We start from the raw sequence: 19897 nt of genomic DNA, 5'->3' as shown, positions 1-19897 counted from the left end.
GAGGACGCTCTCAGTGGTTTCCTGGTAAAATGATGGGAGGATGGGAGGAGGAAGACTGGCTTTCTTCTGTTTCCTAAGAAAGTGCTTTCTTCATGATGGTGGTGGTGTTCTGGTTCCAGGAGAGGTCATCTGAAATGTGCACACCCAGAAACTTCACACTGTTGACCATCTTAACAGCAGTTCCATTGACGTGCAGTAGGTTGTGGGCCATTGAGCTCTTCCTGATGTTAACAACAGTTGTAAACAGCGAGAAAAAATCAACCTGTGAGTCTTTAAAGGGGATTTTTTATTAAAAGCTTCCATTTGATGTCTAATATCGACAGTAACTGGAGAATCATAATGTTACTTTTTTTAGGGACTTGCCTGACGGAATTGGGGCGTGGCTAACGATGCTAGCTGTCAATCGAGCAAACATATATCAATGACAGATTAATAGATTTGATATTGGTCTGATTTTTTTAAATTACTTGCATGATATCTTTATCTTTAGTCTTTATCTTTTAGTCTATCTTTAGTCATAGAAATTTCAATGAACCCAGACCCATAAAGTACTATACAAAAGTCTTGAGGTACACATTTCATCCTTTTTTTTCCAGGAAAATTGATTCAGTGATTTATTGAAACATGTGCAAACATATCTGGAAATTCATGTACAGGCAAAAGCAGAATGACTTCTAATCAGTTTGAAAGTCCACGTTGGTTTCTCTTTGTTTCATTCTCTGTCCAGATGATCAGGCATTCGTTCAATGGCTTAAAAGTATCTGTTTAAACCCCAATTAATTTTTTTGCATAGTTTTAAACAAAATCCTACAAATTGTCATGGATTGGAGCTGGATGCTCTAGTGTTTCACTGATCATCAAATTTATGTGAGTCAAAACCAAATAAATGGTCATACTTAGAATCTAATTTGTAATCCTGGTATAAAGTATGGTGTAGACCAGGGGTCCCCAATCCCAGGCTACGTCCAAACGTACACGGGTATTTTTGAAAACGGAGATTTTCCATTTTAAAAAATAATCCCATCCACACGTAAATGCAGAAATGAAGGAAAATGCTGCTAGGAACATACCAAAGCAACAGGTGGCGATATATTCCTAACCGTATAGAAATGTTGGCCAATCAGAAGTCTAGAAGCCTCGGTGGGAAATAGTAAACAAAGATGGGGCATAGAAGCAGAACAGAGTCGTATGTGTGGAGGGACAGTAACTGTGTGTGTATATGTAAGCATTTAAACACTGCAGAGAGTACAATTAACAGTAACAGTATTGTAGAAATTCATTTCACCGAAACAATAACGTGGCGCACAGTGTGATGTCAAAAAAGGCGCACACCTTGGACGCTGCGTTTTCTCCGTTCTTCTCGTCCACACGTAAATGCAAAAACTGAGTTTTCAAAAATATCCACCGTGGCCGGAGTTTTTAAAAATCTCCGTTTTCAGTGACCAAAAACGCCGTTTACATGTGGACAAAAGGTGCAAACGCATAGAAAAAACTGAGTTTTCAAAAATACCCAGGTATGTGTGGACGTAGCCCCAGTCCACGAGGGCTGGTGTTCCTGCAGGTTTTAGATCTCACCCTGGGTCAACACACCTGAATCACATAATTAGTTCATTACCAGGCCTCTGGAGAACTTCAAGACATGTTGAGGAGGTAATTTAGCCATTTAAATCAGCTGTGATGGATCAAGGACACATCTAAAACCTGCAGGGACACTGGCCCTCGTGGACTGGTATACACCCCTGGTGTAGACTCATAATGTTGACTTCCTGTTTGTTTGAACTGGTAACACTCCTATATCATTTCAGCAATGCATTGATACATTGGTCATTTAAGATTGTAGGAACAAATAGCAGGAATTCTTTTAGCATAAGCACGTGTTGGATGAAATAAAAGTTCTCACGTAATCCTTTTCTCTCCTGCTTGTTTATGTGTTTCATATGCCTCTTCTCATTTTTTTAGCAACATTGTTGTTGCGGTCTCTGTGTTGATATGTTACATGATATGTTGATGGTATAAGCACACAGCATTGTGTGCTGGATCTGTTCACTTCTAAATGCTTGGAATGATTTTTGGTGTGAACAGCGCCAAGCGCAAGAAGCTGTGTGGCACTCAACTGTGCCAAGCTTCAAAGAGGTTTTCAACAGAGGGAGCCTCATCTAGTGGTTCCCCAAAAATATCTGCCAGGCGCTCCGAGCTATAATACAAATGCTCAAAGTACAAAGGGCCTCAGCTCTCAGCACCTGAAACCCAAAGCATGTCAACTCAGGCTTTCTTTGAGGAGTGTAGTTTAGCTGAAGTGCAGCAGTTCAGGCTGCCGACACAACGAGGAAAGAGTTCATCGATTTATATAATGTTTCCATGATCAAAGCTGAGGCAGGGTTATCATTTATAATTCAGGCAAATCTTGGTTTTCTTCTGTTGTGTAGCACAAGCTTCGCCAAATAATGCAGTCCAGAAAGAAACAGGTGTAGGGGAGGAGAGATAATCATTTGCTATTTCCAAGTTGAAACAAATTTGACAGTTTTTGTTGGCTCACAGTTACCGCTGTTGGCCCAGAATATCGCATGTTTGATTATAGGTTTGAATCTCAGAGCTACATAGTGATTCTGGTAATGTAGGGGTGTGTGTACTGTACTGCTCTCTGTTGAGTTTCAGTCTGCCTTTATTTGTTTAACAGGTAGATTACATTCCAGTGCTTTGTTATCAGTTTTGAACATTAATCTTTGGGTTGCCAAAGCTGTGCCTGGTGGTCCCCTGCTTTGAGTCATTTATAAACAGATTGTTCACATATGTAGAAAAATCCTTTAATGAATATGATACACATTAACTGGAATTTTTTAAAATATGTGGCTTTAAACTTTAAATGTGTGACCCTTAATTAGAAAATTGCTGAGTTTCATCTCTGAATTTCTGAAGCTATTAATACGTCAATGTAAAAATATTTGTGTCTTTTTTCTTTAATTAGTTAATTAAATTTAATGTAATCAATTAATATTGCTCGTGGTCTTTATGCATCTAACTTTGGGCTTCGGTTCTTGGAAGCTGTTGTGTGACCATGATCACGTGTATCTGCAGTTTCAGATTATCTAACAGAACATATGAGTGTATTAAAAATCCCCACAAGTCCTTCTGGCTAATTACAGGAGTGACACTATTCAAAAAAAATTGTGTGTGAAAAACCAGGTGTCAAGGTAAGTGTTCAAATTTGTATAGCCATGAGGTGACTGCACTGAAAGATACAGAGCAAATAAAGAGCCGCTGGTGGAGTTTCGCTGTGACCTTCATCTGACGAACGTCCTGTGTGAGCAGAGAAGTCCCCTGATGACAAGTGTGTAACTCCTCTGATGGATGACATGCACACTCAGCTACTGAACAGACACGCACGCACATTGGTAGAGTGTTTCTGTACAAGTTTGGTCATTTATAAAGTACGGAATCCTTCTCAGAGCAAGCGTCCACTCTGTCACTCTGCATTGAAAGACATTCATGAGTGGAAGTTGCCTGTCCCGCTACACTGCATTTTTTTGAACACACACATGCACATACACAGTGAGTTATCCTTTCATTGTAAACAGGTTTGTCGGATGTCCACTGTAGCAGACTTAGCGACCCATATTGACCCTTTCACATAAAGTTAGAGATACTAAATCAGGTAGCTGACCTGATGAAATTTGGTTGGGCGGATGAATCTAATAAAATGAAGCATATGAATTGGATGTAACGAATTTTGCAGTCTTAAAAATATTTTTTGATTATGCTATGTAGACAGTGCAAAATCATTTTTCTTTTATTGTGTGTTGGGTCTGAGTCAACAGTGATAATCCAGCTTCGTGACTGGCCACTGCATGAGATCTATATTCTGATTCTGCCCAAAGAGTAAATGGCAGCAATAAACAGAAATGAATGAGGACAAATAAGGATGTCTCGCAAAGCCTATGTACTGAGTGTCTTCAACTGAAATGTTTTTCAGTGTATAACAAACCATGATATTATTTATTTGAACCACATTTCTAAAAATTGAGAAATTACGTTTCCATGCAACCAAACTTCATCCTCCAGCATTCAAAGGGGAAACCTCTTTTTCCCCATTATCAGCTCATCATTTTTTACCTTTTCCATTTATGACAGAGCTGTGACCTATCTATTCATGATAGGTTTGTAACCGAGGAGTTCAGAAACAACTTTTTCTTTCTTTTTGTTTTTAGAGACAGGGTTGTTTATTTTCCCCCTGGAGTGCCTCGCTTACACTGGCAGAGATGAATTACTGTAATGCCAAATGGAAAATTTCTAACAGAAAATTTGGATCAGGTGAACGGGTGTGAGGGCAGTCGAATGAGTGGATAATTGATTTCTGGTTGTGTCACATTTGAGCTTATTTAATGAGTCCCACAGTGGACAGGGTGTCCTGTGCTTGGAGTTGTTAAGATAAGATAAGATAAGATAGAACTTTATTAATCCCTCAGGATGTTGACTTCATTACAAACAGTAATGGTATGCAATGATGTGATAATGCCTTTTCCCGTCAGAATCCAGCAGCAGGACATTGATGGCTTCCACCATTAACATAATGAGAGGGCAGAGTATATTGTAAAGGTGTATGGTGTCCATCTACAGTAAGCTCCATTCATTCAAGTTCTGCCACAGCCTTTGTCTTTCAAGGTCATGTGAGAATAATGCTATATCATAGCATCCAATGGACAAGGTGCGGGTTTCCACTTTTGACCGTCTCCACCTTTCCAAGGGCATAGGTTCTTCATGGCTGCAAATATCCCAAAGTCCTCCATGGCTACTGTAACACACTGCCCAGAATCCACTTGGTCCAAACACCGGCATCGCTGATTAAGGCTGACTGTAAACAACGCTGGATAATGTCAGCGTAACAACCGAGAACTGAGGTTTCTGCAGATATGTTGCGTCGCTTCTTTTTAAGTCTCCTTTGTTTACTTTTGTTCTTCCTCATTCAATGAAACAGTAATAAATGCAACACACTGACCCTCTGTTCTTGTTCTTGTTTTTGTTGCACGCAGGCATGCATCTCAAATAAGCTCCCCAAGGTGGAGGCTGTCATTAATTTTAGGGGTCATCGCAACAGGCGGTTACTGGATTCGGAGCGCATCCCAGAGTGCACAATCCGATTGTTCAGTCTGACGTCACTAGCCGTGTCTGGGTCTAAACTCCGCTGCAGGTCCATATATCAAACGATCACTATGGCATTACTGAGAGTTGAAAAACTGTCTAAAGTCTTTCATCTTTAATAAAATGATCAGCGTTCTGCTCTACCAGGTGTAACAATTGAGTTTAACATCCAGGCATCCATGAAAACGGAATTTATGACATTTAACGGAGCTAGAAGTTAGCAGGGAGTTAGCTCGCTAGCTTCTATCTAAATACAATATAGCATGTCCTGACTGCGGGGTTTTGGAAACAAATTAAACCGTACAGCTCTGTTATCACTTCCAACATAAATGAAGACAGAAAACTAAACAGCAGTGACGTTTGTAGGGTTACTGAAGTTGGGCTAGCTGGTATATAATGATGTGCTACGTGGCCACTAGCAACACAGCTATGTTAGCATAATATAAACAAGCTAACTTTTTTCCACTCGATAAAAGTTAACGTGAGTGTTCTTGGTGGTCAGGAACAAATGTAATCGTATGGCAGGATGCTGTAAAAGGACCAAACTTCAGCCAGGAGAACAACTGAGATAATCCATCCACAATACGAGGTTAGTTATTCATATACTGCTGCATGGGCTGGGCTGTAGTTACATCCTAAGGTTTTAAAAACTGAGCTTAAATAAATGATTAGCGGTAATAAAAGCCGAGGGAGGTCAACAGTGATCACTGACTGTTTTAGCTTTTTGAGATCAAATAGAAGAAAATACATAACATTAAACATGTTAACAACACAAAAGCCATATTAAATGCAGACTACTTTAGACCCGGAAGTAGGATTCGTTGCGTCATCGCTGAACAACCGGATAGCCGATAACTACTGTACTCGGCTTCAGTGCCACCGCTAAATATTCACAGCCATTACCAAACTACAGCAAAAGGATTGAATATGCAGTGTGCGTTATTAATGCTCAGAGTCTATTTTGTCTGCAGACATTAAATTTTGTCACAGACAGGGCTCGCTTTACCTTGCCGAACATTTTTAATCTTCTGTGAAATGGAAACAAAAGTTTGGCTGCCTGAAGTCTCTGCTTTATAGACTGAGATATGCAGTTCAGTGCAGCGGCTGCAGAATTGCTCCCAATTTAACGTTCAGGAGAAAACCAAATAATGTCCGGGGTTGTGATTGGCAGGAGGTTAAACAGGCTCTTATCTGAAGACGCAGGGTATATAATCACACAGTGATGCTCGCGCCGCCCCGCCCCGCCTGAGAGGATGCTCTGTCTGCAGAGGCCTTCTGCAAGGGTAGCTATCAGGCTATTAATCACAGTGCTGTAGCTGCCACCTGGCTGTTAATGCATGTGTTCACTAACGGCTTCCATCAACAGCAGAGCTGGATCAGTTCAAGGTTCACTCGTATTGCTTAACCCAGCTTTCACCCCCCCCTTCTATCTCTCTATTCTTTTCACCTGGCTATTATTAAAGAGAACATGCACACTTTATCTTATTTGTGGGCAAAATGTCAGGGGCAACATTTGCATACGCAGGCCATTCTGTTGTTTAACAGTAATTGGGGTTTTTGAGTCAATGATTTTCTATAAAGCTCACGACTATTTGCATCACCAGTGCAGTGTGATCTGTAGTTATTACAGTACATTAACCTTCCTGCCATTTAAATTATGCAGCTCTTGATACCAGTGGTCAATCTCAGTGTTTCATATCTTCATTGGAAATGAACAACCCCAAACCTCTACACCTCTACCTCTCAGTCAGGTTCAAAAGGCATTTGGTATAATATTGAGAGGTCTTCATTACAGTAATCCACTGGTTTTGTGATTTTTACTTTAAAACAGTGTCAGGTTTAAGCCTTTTTCAATCACAACAGCAATGGTGGAAAGTTTTGAAAAAGCCTTGCCACCCAACTTCCAGGTCAAAAGCCTGCTGGAATATTGGACACACTCAATGACGCTGGTTACCTTGTTTCTTAAAGGTCATTGCCAAGATGTTTTGCTGATGACTGATTCCACCAACCTGTAATTTTAGAACAGCAGCAATGACATGGGTGCACTTCAATGGGTACACCTTGCTAGTACTGGCTGGAATCATTTTGTTCTTCAGAACTGCCTTAATTCCTCAAGGCATAGATTCAACAGGGTGCTTGAACACTTCTCAAATATTTGGTCCATACTGACATGATAGCATCATACACGCAGATTTGTCAGCTGCACATCTAAGTTGGACTGAGATCTGGTGACTTTGGAGCAGAAGGATACACTTTGATTATAAAGGGGCGGCAATAGTAAATGGAATGCCTGTTATGTAGTGCTTTTGTATTCTACCTGAGTACTCAATGCGCTTTACACAACATACCTCATTCATCCTTTCACACCAATCAATATAAGCATTTTTTCCTATGCTTAAGTGCTTTCTGTCTAACATCCACATAACGATGGATGCATCGGAGATCAACTTTGGGGTTTGTAACTTGGGCAAATAGCAAGATACTATACAAAAAGCCAGGAACACTGATCAGCAACAGTATTCGGTAATACTGTAGTGCTTGAACAATGCTCAGCTGGTACCCAAAGTGTGCACAGAAAAAATATTCCACAGCATTACACCACCACCGCAACCAGTTCATTCAAGGCATGATGGATAAAAGCTTTCATGTTATACATGATGAATTCTAACCCTACCACCTGAATGTCACGCAAGTCTTGACTCACCAGACCAGGTAAATGTATGTGACATTGGTATGGATTTTTTTTGGCACAAATAATCTACACACATATATATGTGTGTATGTATATGGAAATTAATTAATTAATCATATTGGTATCATAATGGTTGTATTTACATCATTCCACCCTGAAAATGTTACATCTAGAAATTTATGCTGGCTTTGAGTTGTAATTTTTCCACTGAAGGCTATGCCAAATATATTGAATAGGTCCAAATCTATCCAAAAAAAGCTTTTATGGTAATGAAAAAGTGCTGGCTTTGTAACAGAGGATGAGGATCACTTCGTCTCTCAAACATCTGTTCCCAAGTGCCAAAATGACCCATGCATGGGATCCTGTTATTCATCCAATATGCCAAAATCAGCACTATAGATGACCTTTATAAATATCTAATCACATAATGGGCCCTTACCCAAACACAAATTATACTCCAAAACAATAACCACATATTTAAAATAATTGGTCACTTTTATTTTAAAAAAGACAAGTAGAAAAACACATCTAAATTCCTACTACATCCCACATACAAATAGAGTACACTCTTAAAAGACAAAACGGGTCCAGTTAACAATAAGACAACGTGGAAATTACATACGTAGTCTGTACCAGTTTAGATACTAACACTGGAAATGACTTCATATAAGGCACAGATGACAGCGTGCGATATCTTTTCCAAAAATAAGGACATTAAAACGAGACTCTAAGGTCGCTTCTTTTCATCTTGCGACACATAAAGCTTCAATAATTCAGCAAACAGATCTTCTTACATATGCATAAACAATTGTAAATTCTAGATCAAGTAGGTTTTCACTGTCTTCAGTGTGCTGTTAATGTACAAAGTTTGCAGTAATGCAAGTTGGTACATAGTGAAGGAAAGAACAAGTGCTTTGTTAATATGGATTTCTTATAGCTGCCTGCACGTAGTTTATGCTGGTGTATCAAGTTGGTCCACGTTATGCTGGAGCTCAAGCTGAAGAAGCAGAATCCAGCCAAAATAACTGAAATGGTAAAAAAAAAAAAGCATCTACCACGCAAACAACAACAACAAATTGAACTTTCAGTTATCTTCTAAATATCAAAACTGATTTAAACACATTCATTGGCAGACTAAGTAAATTCTTCTGAATCATATGTTATATTCAAGTGTCAGTCCCGTTTCTCCTTTGATGTAGAGCTTCCTCTGCTGTAAATCACAGAAAGGACATTCCTGAAATCTGCGATGGTAGCAAAGTCATTTCAAGTGGCTTTTAGGAAAAGATCTTGTATTTTTAAAAAATGAAATGAGAAGCCTTATCCATTTTTGAGGTAGAGCTAGACAGAAATGAGACCTACTCATTCCCAACTAAGTCTGGGTGCGAGACATAATCTCATAATGCTTCAGATGACAGTCCGCTTTTCAGTCCAAAAAGTTCTGTGGACAGTAATTTGTGTGAATAGACGTGATTTTTGGGATAAGATTTGTTAATAAAATTGTCCAGTACCTACTCCTGAAGAGTACTATGTTCAATTTTACTCAGTCTCACTGTACTGCAGAAAACTTACTACAGCTGGTAAGTGGAAGTGTTCAAAATCTCCTCCTCTGCTTGGCTGGAGTAAAGTTGATGATGGGCTCTAATTCAAGTTAACACAGTAGTACTGTGACAAGTTCCAGCATGAGGCAAACACAGGTGTTTTAAACTGTAAACCAGCGGTCCCCAACCTTTTTTTTTGCACCACTGACCGGTTTATGTCCGACAATATTTTCACGGAGCGGCCTTCAGAGTGTTGCAGATAAATACAACATATAAAACCAGTACCAGTACCAAAAAAAAGGAAGATTTATTCATAACACACGGGAAAAGACCCAGGGAAACCGAGTTAACGATAAAACCGATAAAAATCCAGAAAACCATCAATTTCACACCCGAGCCTCAACTCTTGCCGCCTGGTACCAAACAACTCATGGTTCGGTACCGGTCAGGTGCCACCTGCTAAAGTCTCATTAGCAGGTGTGCCTGCTGAGACTGAGAGGTTAATACTCCCCATCAAGATAACCTTTATCTACATCTTCTTCTAGATAGAACCACAGGCTTTCAAGTTTATCTTTCAGTCTACATGCTATTCTATTTGATCTTATGCAACTCAGAAACCATTTTAGCAAAACTGTAAAATACTTTGTTTAATATTATAAAAAACTGACTACCTAGGTAGTTTGTCAAAGGAACTAAATCAGGGGTCTCGAACTCCAGTCCTCGAGGGCCGGTGTCCTGAAACTTTTCCATCTGTCCATGTTGAAATACACCTGAATAAAATTAGTAGGTCATTAGCAAGAGTACAGAACTTGACTACATGCTGAAGTGGCAACCCTAACCCTACTCAAGTAAATTTAAGTAAATGTAAGTGTTTGAAAAAATGTACTTTAAAAAGTACTTTTATTGCACCATGTTCATTCACTGATGAGCTGCTGTAACATGAATCAAATGGCTGAATTTGCCACCTCAGCAGGCAGTCAAGTTCTATACAGTCTTGCTAATGACCTACTAATTGTATTCAGGTGTGTTTCAGGACACCAGCCCTCAAGGACCGGAGTTCGAGACCCCCTGAACTAAATGTAAATTGCCATTTCATTCACTATTGACAATTAAAGGCACATGCAGTTGACAGAGTATTTCACAGTAATTCTAGTCACTCACACACAGATGTTATTGCTCCGGTGCCACTCGGAATAGCAATTTCTTAAAGAAGTGATGCACAGTGTTTTGTGGCAGGTGCTGCAATAGATTGGAGACTTCTTTTTGCAGACCACGCACACTCTCCTGCCAATAGTGGCTCGATACCTCGAAGCCACGTTGCTCATTTTCGCAACAAAGTACGCGGGCAGATGACCTAACCCCAGAGAATACGAGGTTTTAGCAGGTAGGGTGTCGGCAGACAGAGGAGCAGATGAGCCAGGGGATGAATTAACGCAGGGCGCAGGAGGGCAGGAGGTAAACGGCGCATCGGTTGAGGAGCACTGGCCCACTTTGGATGGGGAGACAGGAGGCACTGGTGTTGGTGAAGCAGGGGGGACTTTATGTGGAGAAATAGCAGTCAGTTTAAAAGGAGAGGGAGGCAACATGTAATTGTGAGGAGGCGCGCGGTTTGGTCCAGAACCGATCTCAGCCAGTAACAAAATGAGCTGCTCCCGGAACCTTTTCTGCGTGAGCATAGGCCGGCTCTGCAGCTTGCACATTTCCTTGTGAAGGATGAAGGCGTTCACTGTGGCTATGTCCACAAAGTGGTAAAACAGAGTCTTGTACCACTTGTGGGTTTTATGAAGGACATTGTAGTAGCCGATCAGCGCATCTGACAAGTCAACACCTCCCATGTAACGATTGTAATCTTTGATGCAGCCCGGAATAGGCACGTGCTTCACAGTCCACTGTCCATCTGAGTTTTTCACTTTGCGCTTTGCTACGTCGTGGTTGTACGCTTTATGTATAGAGGAACACATCGATACCTCCCGGGTGTCAAACCACCTAACAAACAACAACTCTCCCTTTCTGATCCATTTAATTGTTCCCCTTGGTGTTTTCTCTGGCACGTTATCCCGCTTGGTTTTGGGAAAACCGTTGACATTTGAACGAACTGTGCCACACGCCCAGATTTTTCTCTTGAGGAGATCAAGGAATAAAGTAGGACTAGTGTAATAGTTATCCACGTAGAGCTTGTAACCTTTACCAAGAAATGGGATGTCCAGAAGTCTCATAACAGCGTCGTAGCCTGCACCCTTCCCAGTTGGTTCACTCTCTCTTCCACCATACACAAAAAAGTTAATGGTGTAGCCGCACACTGAGTCTGCCAGCACAAAAAGCTTAAAGCCCCATTTGGTTGGCTTGTTTCTGATGTACTGCTTTAACCCGATCCTCGCTTTGCTCGCCACCATCCGTTCATCTATAGAGATATGCTGGTGGGGGTGAAAGAATGTGCAGCAGGCCTCCAAAATCTGCTCATATAGTGGCTTTATCTTGCACAGTTTGTCAAACCCGGGGGTCCCCTTCTTCTGGTCATTGGCCGCTTCCACAGCAGGGTCATTCATGTGTAGACTGCGGGAAATGGCTAGGAAGCGTCTGCAAGGCATAACAGAGGCAGGAAATGGCAGGCGGAAGAGCTCAGATCCTCTCCAGAACTCCTTCAGAGTTTTCAGTGGTACAAGACCCATGTAGAGGACAAGGGAGATGAAGGAGTACATGTCTGCTGCTGTGACTGGAACCCACTTTTCCTTTTGGGCTTGGTGTTTGATTTTTCCATAGGCGTTTGTGTTTTTCACCAGGGTATCAATGACGGTGGCAGAAAAGAACAACTGGAACAGTTCAAGTGGTGTGTAATGCGCTGTTCTGTTCAGCTGCGGCCCAGCGCATCTCCCGGGTCTGAACCGTGGCTGAGGAGGCTCAATGTCTTCTTCTTCAACACTGCGCCACTTTTCTCCATCGTCTGCTTCACCCCCGTTTGCTTCCACTTGCTGACTTTCTGCTTGCTGCTTTCTTTTTGGAGTATTCTTATGTGGTGTGGAAGGTGTCTTGCGAGTCTTGGGTCCGGAGGAGGAGGAGTCTTTTTTGGGCGTAGATGCATAGCGGAGCCTCTTACGAAGGGGACTCTGCTCCCATTTGTTAGATGCAGATTTCAGCGGTGATGATACTGTTGATACAGAGGAGCATCGCCTCTTTGACGCCCTTCGCTTCTTTGGCCTTACATACAAGTCGTCATCCGAACTGGATTCGTCTTCCCTAAACATAAAGCAGATGGATAAGGGTTAGTAAAATTGGAGGTGATGCGTTTTCTCCTACTATAACTATGACTTGCAACCCTACTCTTCTAGCAAGTCAGAGAGAAACAAACAGTGAATAAAATGGTTATTATCCAGACTAAAATAATAATACTGCTATTCATTGAAGTGCTGCCACTTCAATAATTATATTATAAAAGTTGTAACAATGCAATCATAATAATCCCATTAGAGCTTGTTGCCCTGACATTACTAGTGGCTTAGTATGGAAGCTCATTTTGGCCGCTGAGAAGAAAAAAAAAGACATCCATAACTTGAAATTTCAAGTCAGATATGTCAAAATTTCAAGTTAATAAGTAAAAATTTCAAATTAGATCTGCCGGCCAGGAAGCTCTGTTAAGGCCCCAGTACACCTGCTGGTTAAAAACTGCTGGCACACAGCGAACACAAAAACTTCTTACCCAGAAGCGAAGGCATCAGCTGTCCAACAGTTCAACATAAACGCACTGATTCTATACCTTTTGTGCTGTTATCATTCACTAAAAGGGATTCAAGGCTGAAAAACCTGGCACCACTTTATTCATGTTTGATATATGTTGGTGGCTCACTGATGCTGTCACTACATTATTTTGAATGTGCATGTGTCTGCACCATCTGCTTCCAGTTAACAAGGAAATGATGCCCTTCACTGAGCTTCCTGACTGGTGGGGCTAACTCAAAATTTCAACATATTAATTGAAATTTCGAGGAAATAAGTCAGAATTATTAGTTTATCAAAATTTCATATTATTATTGCGTGAGAATTTCAACTTAACTTGTAAGAGGAGGAGAGAAGCAGAGCCACCTTTGCCCCCAAAGCCACTCTGCTTTTTAACTCCAGCCATAAGACCATTTCCCACACACATAAGCATAAACTACTCTACACTCTTTTTATACTGCCGACACTTTATTCACTTACAGTTATTTATTCACTTATTCAGTCACTTTAAGTTTAAAACTGTGTATATACTGTATATTTTAAGTATTTTGTATCCCATTCTTACTGCCTGTTTGTGCCCTGTCCTTATTTTTAACGTCATGCTGCTCTGTTGTATCTTATTGCCTCTTGGGGATAAATAAAGTCTCTCTGATTCTGATCTGATTCTAACTTGAAATTTAGATTTTTTTTTTTCTTCAGTGGCAGAAACACGCTTCCATGTGCCTTGCTAGTCAGTATTTTCATCTTACAAGCATTTTATCATCTTTACTGATTAAATATAGCCAATATATGTAAATTTGCAGCAAAAAAAAAACCCCACCCCGACCTTCTCTGGTGCACTGTAAAACCTATGGCCGCCCATGCTATATGGCACGAAACGATAAACAACTGCGGTTTTATCCTCAGAGATGGCTGCTCACTGGGAGTCATACAAAGACAATCTGTTCTCATGGCAGCTATATGTGGTTAGAGTTGTATGGCGTGGCGTTGTGCACGCGCCCCGTGCCTTGGCTGCACGCGCTTATTACGGCAGCGGTGCGGCGCGAGCGGTGCATGAAAGACACCTTCATATCGAACAATGTGCAGGCACAATGGGTGATATCTACATGGCCTCTGCGTGATTGCTGCAGATTGGCCAACCGGTGTCGGCTTAAAGCAGGGACAAAAGGGCAGCCTGTACATACGAGCACAGCACTGCAGTGTACTGGTGTACCTGTTCTGCTTATCACTTTGGGATGTCCATGACCTCTACAGTATGTGTGCCCGACGCGTCACATATAGCGTAAGCAGGGGCAATTTATTGGACTGAAGCCAGCTCGGAGTGTTGGTACTCACTTATTTGATCCCCGGGCATGACCACTTGGAATGTAGTCCTCGTCGAGACTGCAGTCGCTATACTCGCTCTCAGAATCCAGCTCTGAGGAAAGTGGTGCCAATTCATTGTCAGAGTCTGAAAGAAACATCGCTTTGGAGTATTCTCCCTCTGGAAGAAAGTCTGAGCGCTGTTACCTTCCCCAGAGGTTCCTTACACTCAACTGACGCCCAACTCAGCAGACACACATACACAAAAAAAACAAAACACCCCGTTCTTTACCCGAGGGTCACTCTCTCAAGATGTCCCACCTACTTTTTGCCATATAGTTAAAAGAAAACACAGTTCGATTGGCTCGTGTAATGACACGCTGCTGGGATTGGTTGATAAACTTAATGAACCGCAGGTCCCTGCGACTCTTACCCTTTGTTTAACAAATAAATAAATAAATGACATCATTTGAATTGGTTTATGACGAAGATAATCAGTTTATAGCGCGGCAAAGTGTGGGATCAATTCAGGAACAAACACTTGTATTCAGTTCCTGTTTGATTGAATATGTGTAGGCTAGGGTTTATTAACCCTTGTGTGGTGTTCATATTTTTGTTACTCAGCCAGTGTTCATGGGTCTGGTGGACCCGCTAGAGTTTTGGCTTTCCAAATTAACACTATCAAAAAATTTTATGTTAAATTACTCAACAGATGTTTACTTCATCCCAATTACAAGCCATATGAACGGCAAACATGGTTATTTTTTTCCCTTTACCTTTGTTAGATCACATTTATGAATTAATGTGCTTCTCGTTTTTTTGTTTGTTTTTTTTATAAAATGTTATAAAAAACATAAATCAGTTATAATCAAGTGGAGTGAGTGGAGGGTGTTTAAACGAGAGAAAAGTGTGAAAATGTTCATGCCTGCCTGAGTGTATAAAGCGTGTATTGAGGGGTTTTACAGCCTTAAAGCATCTATAATAATTGTAAAAAATAAAATTGGCTACTTCACGAATATCACCTGTCACGGGTCAACTTTTGAAAGTAACTCCCGCTATAAACGAGAGACCACTGTAAATCAAAATGTTTTGAATTAATTCTGATAAAACTTTTTGGGGGTGTACATCAGGGACATGTTAACAATCCATAACAATCTGACTTATACACACCAAGGCATTGAAGGTCATCTTAATCATCCATCCATTCGCTTCCGCTTATCCTTTTCAGGGTCGCGGGGGGCGCTGGAGCCTATCCCAGCTGTCATAGGGCGAGAGGCGGGGTACACCCTGGACAGGTTGCCAGTCTGTTGCAGGGCTAACACACAAGGACAGACAACCATTCACACTCACATTCACACCTAGTGACAATTTGGATTATCCAATTAACCTATCCCCACAAGCTGCATGTCTTTGGACGGTGGGAGGAAGCCGTCATCTTAATCATTTATTGTTTAAACTGTGATCCTCACAAATGTGGTGGATTTAAAATATTGTCACATTTGGCCTCTTATCCCTCCTTCAAAGCCAATAGATTGATCTAAAGTTCAATAATAATGCTATATGGAGCTATTTAACACTGTCATTTTAAGATTAATCATGGGACCTTTTCCTGATATTCCCAGATGTTGGTGTTAGGCGTATTTAGTACTGGCTATCTGAAGGTTTGATTAAACTCATGTTTTGTTGTTTTCTCTGACTAAAGAAAAGTGTCACTGATGGCATGAAAGCCGATCACAAATTGAATGCAGTGTGACTTCATGGTTGCACTGTGGCATAAATGTGGATCTAGCATCCCCGGGATCCCTCATCTCTTCAGCCACAGGATGAGAATGTTTATCAGCTTTGTACAGACATCTATAGTCTCTGCTAGTGCACTTAAGTAGCTTTCCTGTATTCATTCATCACTCGTTATGATTAGGCTTTCTTCTAAATGCAATGTTGTGAAGAAATGGAAATCTGCTCATTGTTCCTGTTAACGTTATTATCATTCTAAGTGAGGCATGCTGTTGATCTCAATTAATTTGTTGACCATAAGCCACACATAGAAAATATCATCATTCAGCAGCCCACATTGCTTTAATCTTGTGTGGTACAATCATCATCTATCAGAATGTATTCCATTCTCGTGCTAGTGAGTAGTTGCTTGTTTTATTACCTTGCAAAGTGCAAAGCATGGTGGGTAAGTATCTAATATGTGAGTTTAGTAGCCTTACTATTATCTAAGACAGCAGATTTGTCAGCTGCGTGGGCAAGGCAGCTTACACTAATGGGTTTGGAAGTGCAGGGATCTCATAATCATCTCTGTTATTTGCTGTGAGTCTGACCAGCCAACTACTGAGTGACCTTGCTTCACCTTCCCCATTAAAACTCAAAGACAGTGGTGTTAGCCTCGGTGAGGAGACTGAATAAACTCCCACTCACTCTTAAAATCCAGGTTCTCTCGACAGTGTTGAAGGACTGAATGAGGAAGCCCAAGTGATGAGGTTTAGAAGGTCATTGTCAAACGGTTTGGCTGCTTCCTTTGCAAACGTTTTTCCAACAAAAGAAGCACTAAAGTATTTTTGAGCAGGGAGTTTTAGTTTTTAATATCATAGTTTGTAGAATATATGACCTGAACGTTTCATGTTTGATAAAGGTTTTGCCACGTTTCTCATTACACGGCAAACACAAAAATGTGCAAGTGGCAAATGCTTGTAAAACCTACTCGGGCGTTCTGTTTACAGGCAGAGTCATGAACAGGTCCTGAATTATTCAGTCTGTCATAGCTGTGAGTTCAGATTCTGTTCAAAGGTCCCATTTTACTCACATTTCTGCCTTCTGTGAATTTGTTTTTCATTGCCCCATGTCTCAAGATACTGTAAGTTGTGCATCGTTATTTATTTATATCAACTACGTGGAATTTCTACCATGCAGAGAGTTAGCAGGAGGCCCAGTTCTTTCCAGAAACACCTGTAGCATAAACTAATCTAAACCAGTTTGAATAGAATTTGGATGGAAGTATTCATCCATTCATCCATTTACTTCTACTTCAACGTTGTGGGTGGGTGGACTCTATCTCCATTGCATTAGGGCAAGAGATGGAGTACATCCTGGACAGATTGTCAGTCTGTCGAATGGCTAACATAAAGAGACAGACCAACATTCACAACTATGGCCAATTTAAAATCAGCAATTAACCTAAACCTACTAAATGCATGTTTTCGGACTGTGGGAGAAGCCAAGGTACCCAGAGAGAACCAACGCAGACACGGGGAGAACATCCAAACACCCCACAGAAAGGCCCTGGTGGTGGATTCAAACCCAGGACCTTCTTGCTCAAGACAACAGTGCTAACAATTGTGCCATCGTGCTTCACTGGTTGAAATGTATAAAACAGCCCTAACACTATGTTTCTTAATTATTTTGAAATAATCAAGCATTTAGCAAACGCAGATCCTCTTAGAATTTCTCATGGCAGTGCATTTGATTTTCACCTTTTCTTACACATTGTGGCTATGCTATAACATTGTTCTCAGAAATCCCAGCAGATGATGGTTAATCAGGCAAAATCTGCAACTGGGAGGAAGCATTATGAGAAAATGACAAAGGCTGCAATCAGGTTTGCTGTAGAGTGCTTAGAGATGCATAATTATGGAGTATATAACAAATTCTGTCATTTTCCAACAGAGAAAGAGGAATGCACAACTTCAGGACCCAGATTCAGCATTTATTGTGTTAATGTAGCATGCTTTTGAAAATGTAAAACAGTGCTCTCTGCTGCAGGATAAAACATGGATGGAGCCACAATGCAGGCCTCCAAGTGATACACATTATAGATGTCACTTCTGTGTGCTGCTCTCTAAGCCCCGCTGACAGGAGGTGGTGTTGGTGTGTGTGTCTGTCTGGGAGGAGTTAATGATGGCGATGACACATGTCACAAATCCTCTGTGGGAGTTTTAGGGGGTGTTTGAGGTGACGATGCAACCTCCATCCATGTTTAATTGAGTGAAGGAGGAAAAGGGTAAAGGAGTTTTGGTTCCAACCTGGTTGAATGGAGCCTTTCTGTTTGGATATTGTGTTTTTCCCTGGGCATGCTTGGGTTCTCTCCAGGTGCACTGACTTCCTCTCACAGTCCAAAGACCTCCATGTTTGGTTAATGTGTGGGTAGGTGTGAATATGAGTGTGAACGGTTGTCTCTCTCTCTCTGTTAGCCTGTGATACACTGGTGACTTGTGCAAGGTGTACGCCACCTTTCACCTTATGTCAGCTGGGATAGGCTCCAGCCTCCATGTGACCTTGAATTTTATTAGCAATTAAGAGGGATATTCATCTGTATGCGTGTATAAAAACATACATTTATCGTATATCGATACACATAAATAAAAATTTAAAGAAATGAAAGCAATATTGTCAGGGTAGATTACATCTGGGTCATCACAGAAAGGCCTACATTGTATTAAGACTGGGGGATAAAAAAGGGGGCTCATTTGCACTATCGCTGGTGTTGTGGTGTTGACCTTGAGAAACCCAGACTGCGCTACTTTTTTTTCTTTTTAAAGGAGTAAAAGAAAAGAAAGGGATCAGAGTAATTGTGCTGTCTTTGTACTTTTGTCAAGTCGTGTGGAACAACTAAAAGTAACGTGTGTGCAGGCTTGATAGCTGTTTCCTCAGAGGAAATGTATATTTAGGACATACTGCAATGCATATTGCATCAATTTGGAAGCCTTCCCTTGTTTTCAGCTGCTGGCAGACACAGGCTTGACTGAGTTTCATGATGATGATCCCTTCATGACAAGTCTATAAAACTTTCATGATCCACAGTGAGGTGGCATGCCTAAGAAGAAGAGATAAAGGGTTAAAAGAAACCCAGAAGGATCACAGCAGCACAGATAAGGAGTGTTCTTTACCATCCATCATCTCTTAGCGGCACTCACAAGTGGTGGGAGAAAACAACCTCTTTGACACACCACAAGGCCGATGTTTACTGTGATTTCCATAAAAACTAAAGCAGAATGAATGATTCAGACTACTGTGACAAAGTCGGCAACATCTGCTGCACTCTGGGCTTCCAAGGATTTGTGCTCTCACTGCTGCATAGCCTTCTGCTCATCCATACACCAATCTTTATTTTATTCTACCCTATCTTCTCATTTGCTCTCCGTGCATCCCGCTCTCAACGCTTTCTGATCACACTCGTCTTGTGTAGCACACCTCGGGCTTGCTATTATATCAGCCAGCTCCATAGTCTGTGTTCAACAAGTTAGCCTCAATTTTCTTGCAGATGAAGGGTTTGTACTCTGAAGTGTTGTCTTCAGTTAGGAAAGCAGCCTCCCAGTGTGAGAGGGCCAAAATTGCCTAGTGTTTGACACCCCTGTAGAGCTTCACGTCATTTCCTGCCAGAACTAATGGTATGAAATATATGTAGGCATGAACATGAAAAAGACAGCTTTCAGCTTAGAAAAATGAAGCCAGTGCAGAAGTGCCTTGAACTTGCATTCTTTCTTGAGGCCGCCAAATGGCAATAGCTTTAGATACAAAA

General features: G+C 41.1%; 2 protein-coding genes across 3 annotated transcripts in view; one reads left to right on the top strand and one right to left on the bottom strand.

Moving 5' to 3' along the window:
- The window catches only part of LOC102292316 (protein kinase C-binding protein NELL1), a 322495-nt gene that overhangs the window by 154147 nt on the left and 148451 nt on the right, over positions 1–19897 (top strand). The window lies entirely within an intron of this gene.
- LOC106633642 lies at positions 10386–14690 on the bottom strand. Its single transcript, XM_014340029.2, has 2 exons — positions 14413–14690; positions 10386–12600 (listed from the first exon to the last, which is right to left on the bottom strand). Exons 1-2 carry the CDS (start codon positions 14538–14540, stop codon positions 10524–10526), a joined length of 2205 nt encoding a protein of 734 aa, XP_014195515.1. The 5' UTR covers positions 14541–14690; the 3' UTR covers positions 10386–10523.

Source organism: Haplochromis burtoni, unplaced genomic scaffold (assembly GCF_018398535.1).
Source record: "Haplochromis burtoni strain Fernald_Lab_line unplaced genomic scaffold, NCSU_Asbu1 Contig_329, whole genome shotgun sequence".
NCBI classification, from domain to species: domain Eukaryota; kingdom Metazoa; phylum Chordata; class Actinopteri; order Cichliformes; family Cichlidae; genus Haplochromis; species Haplochromis burtoni.
The sequence above is the reverse complement of the archived record's forward strand: the minus strand, read 5'-3'. Positions and strand labels throughout refer to the sequence as shown.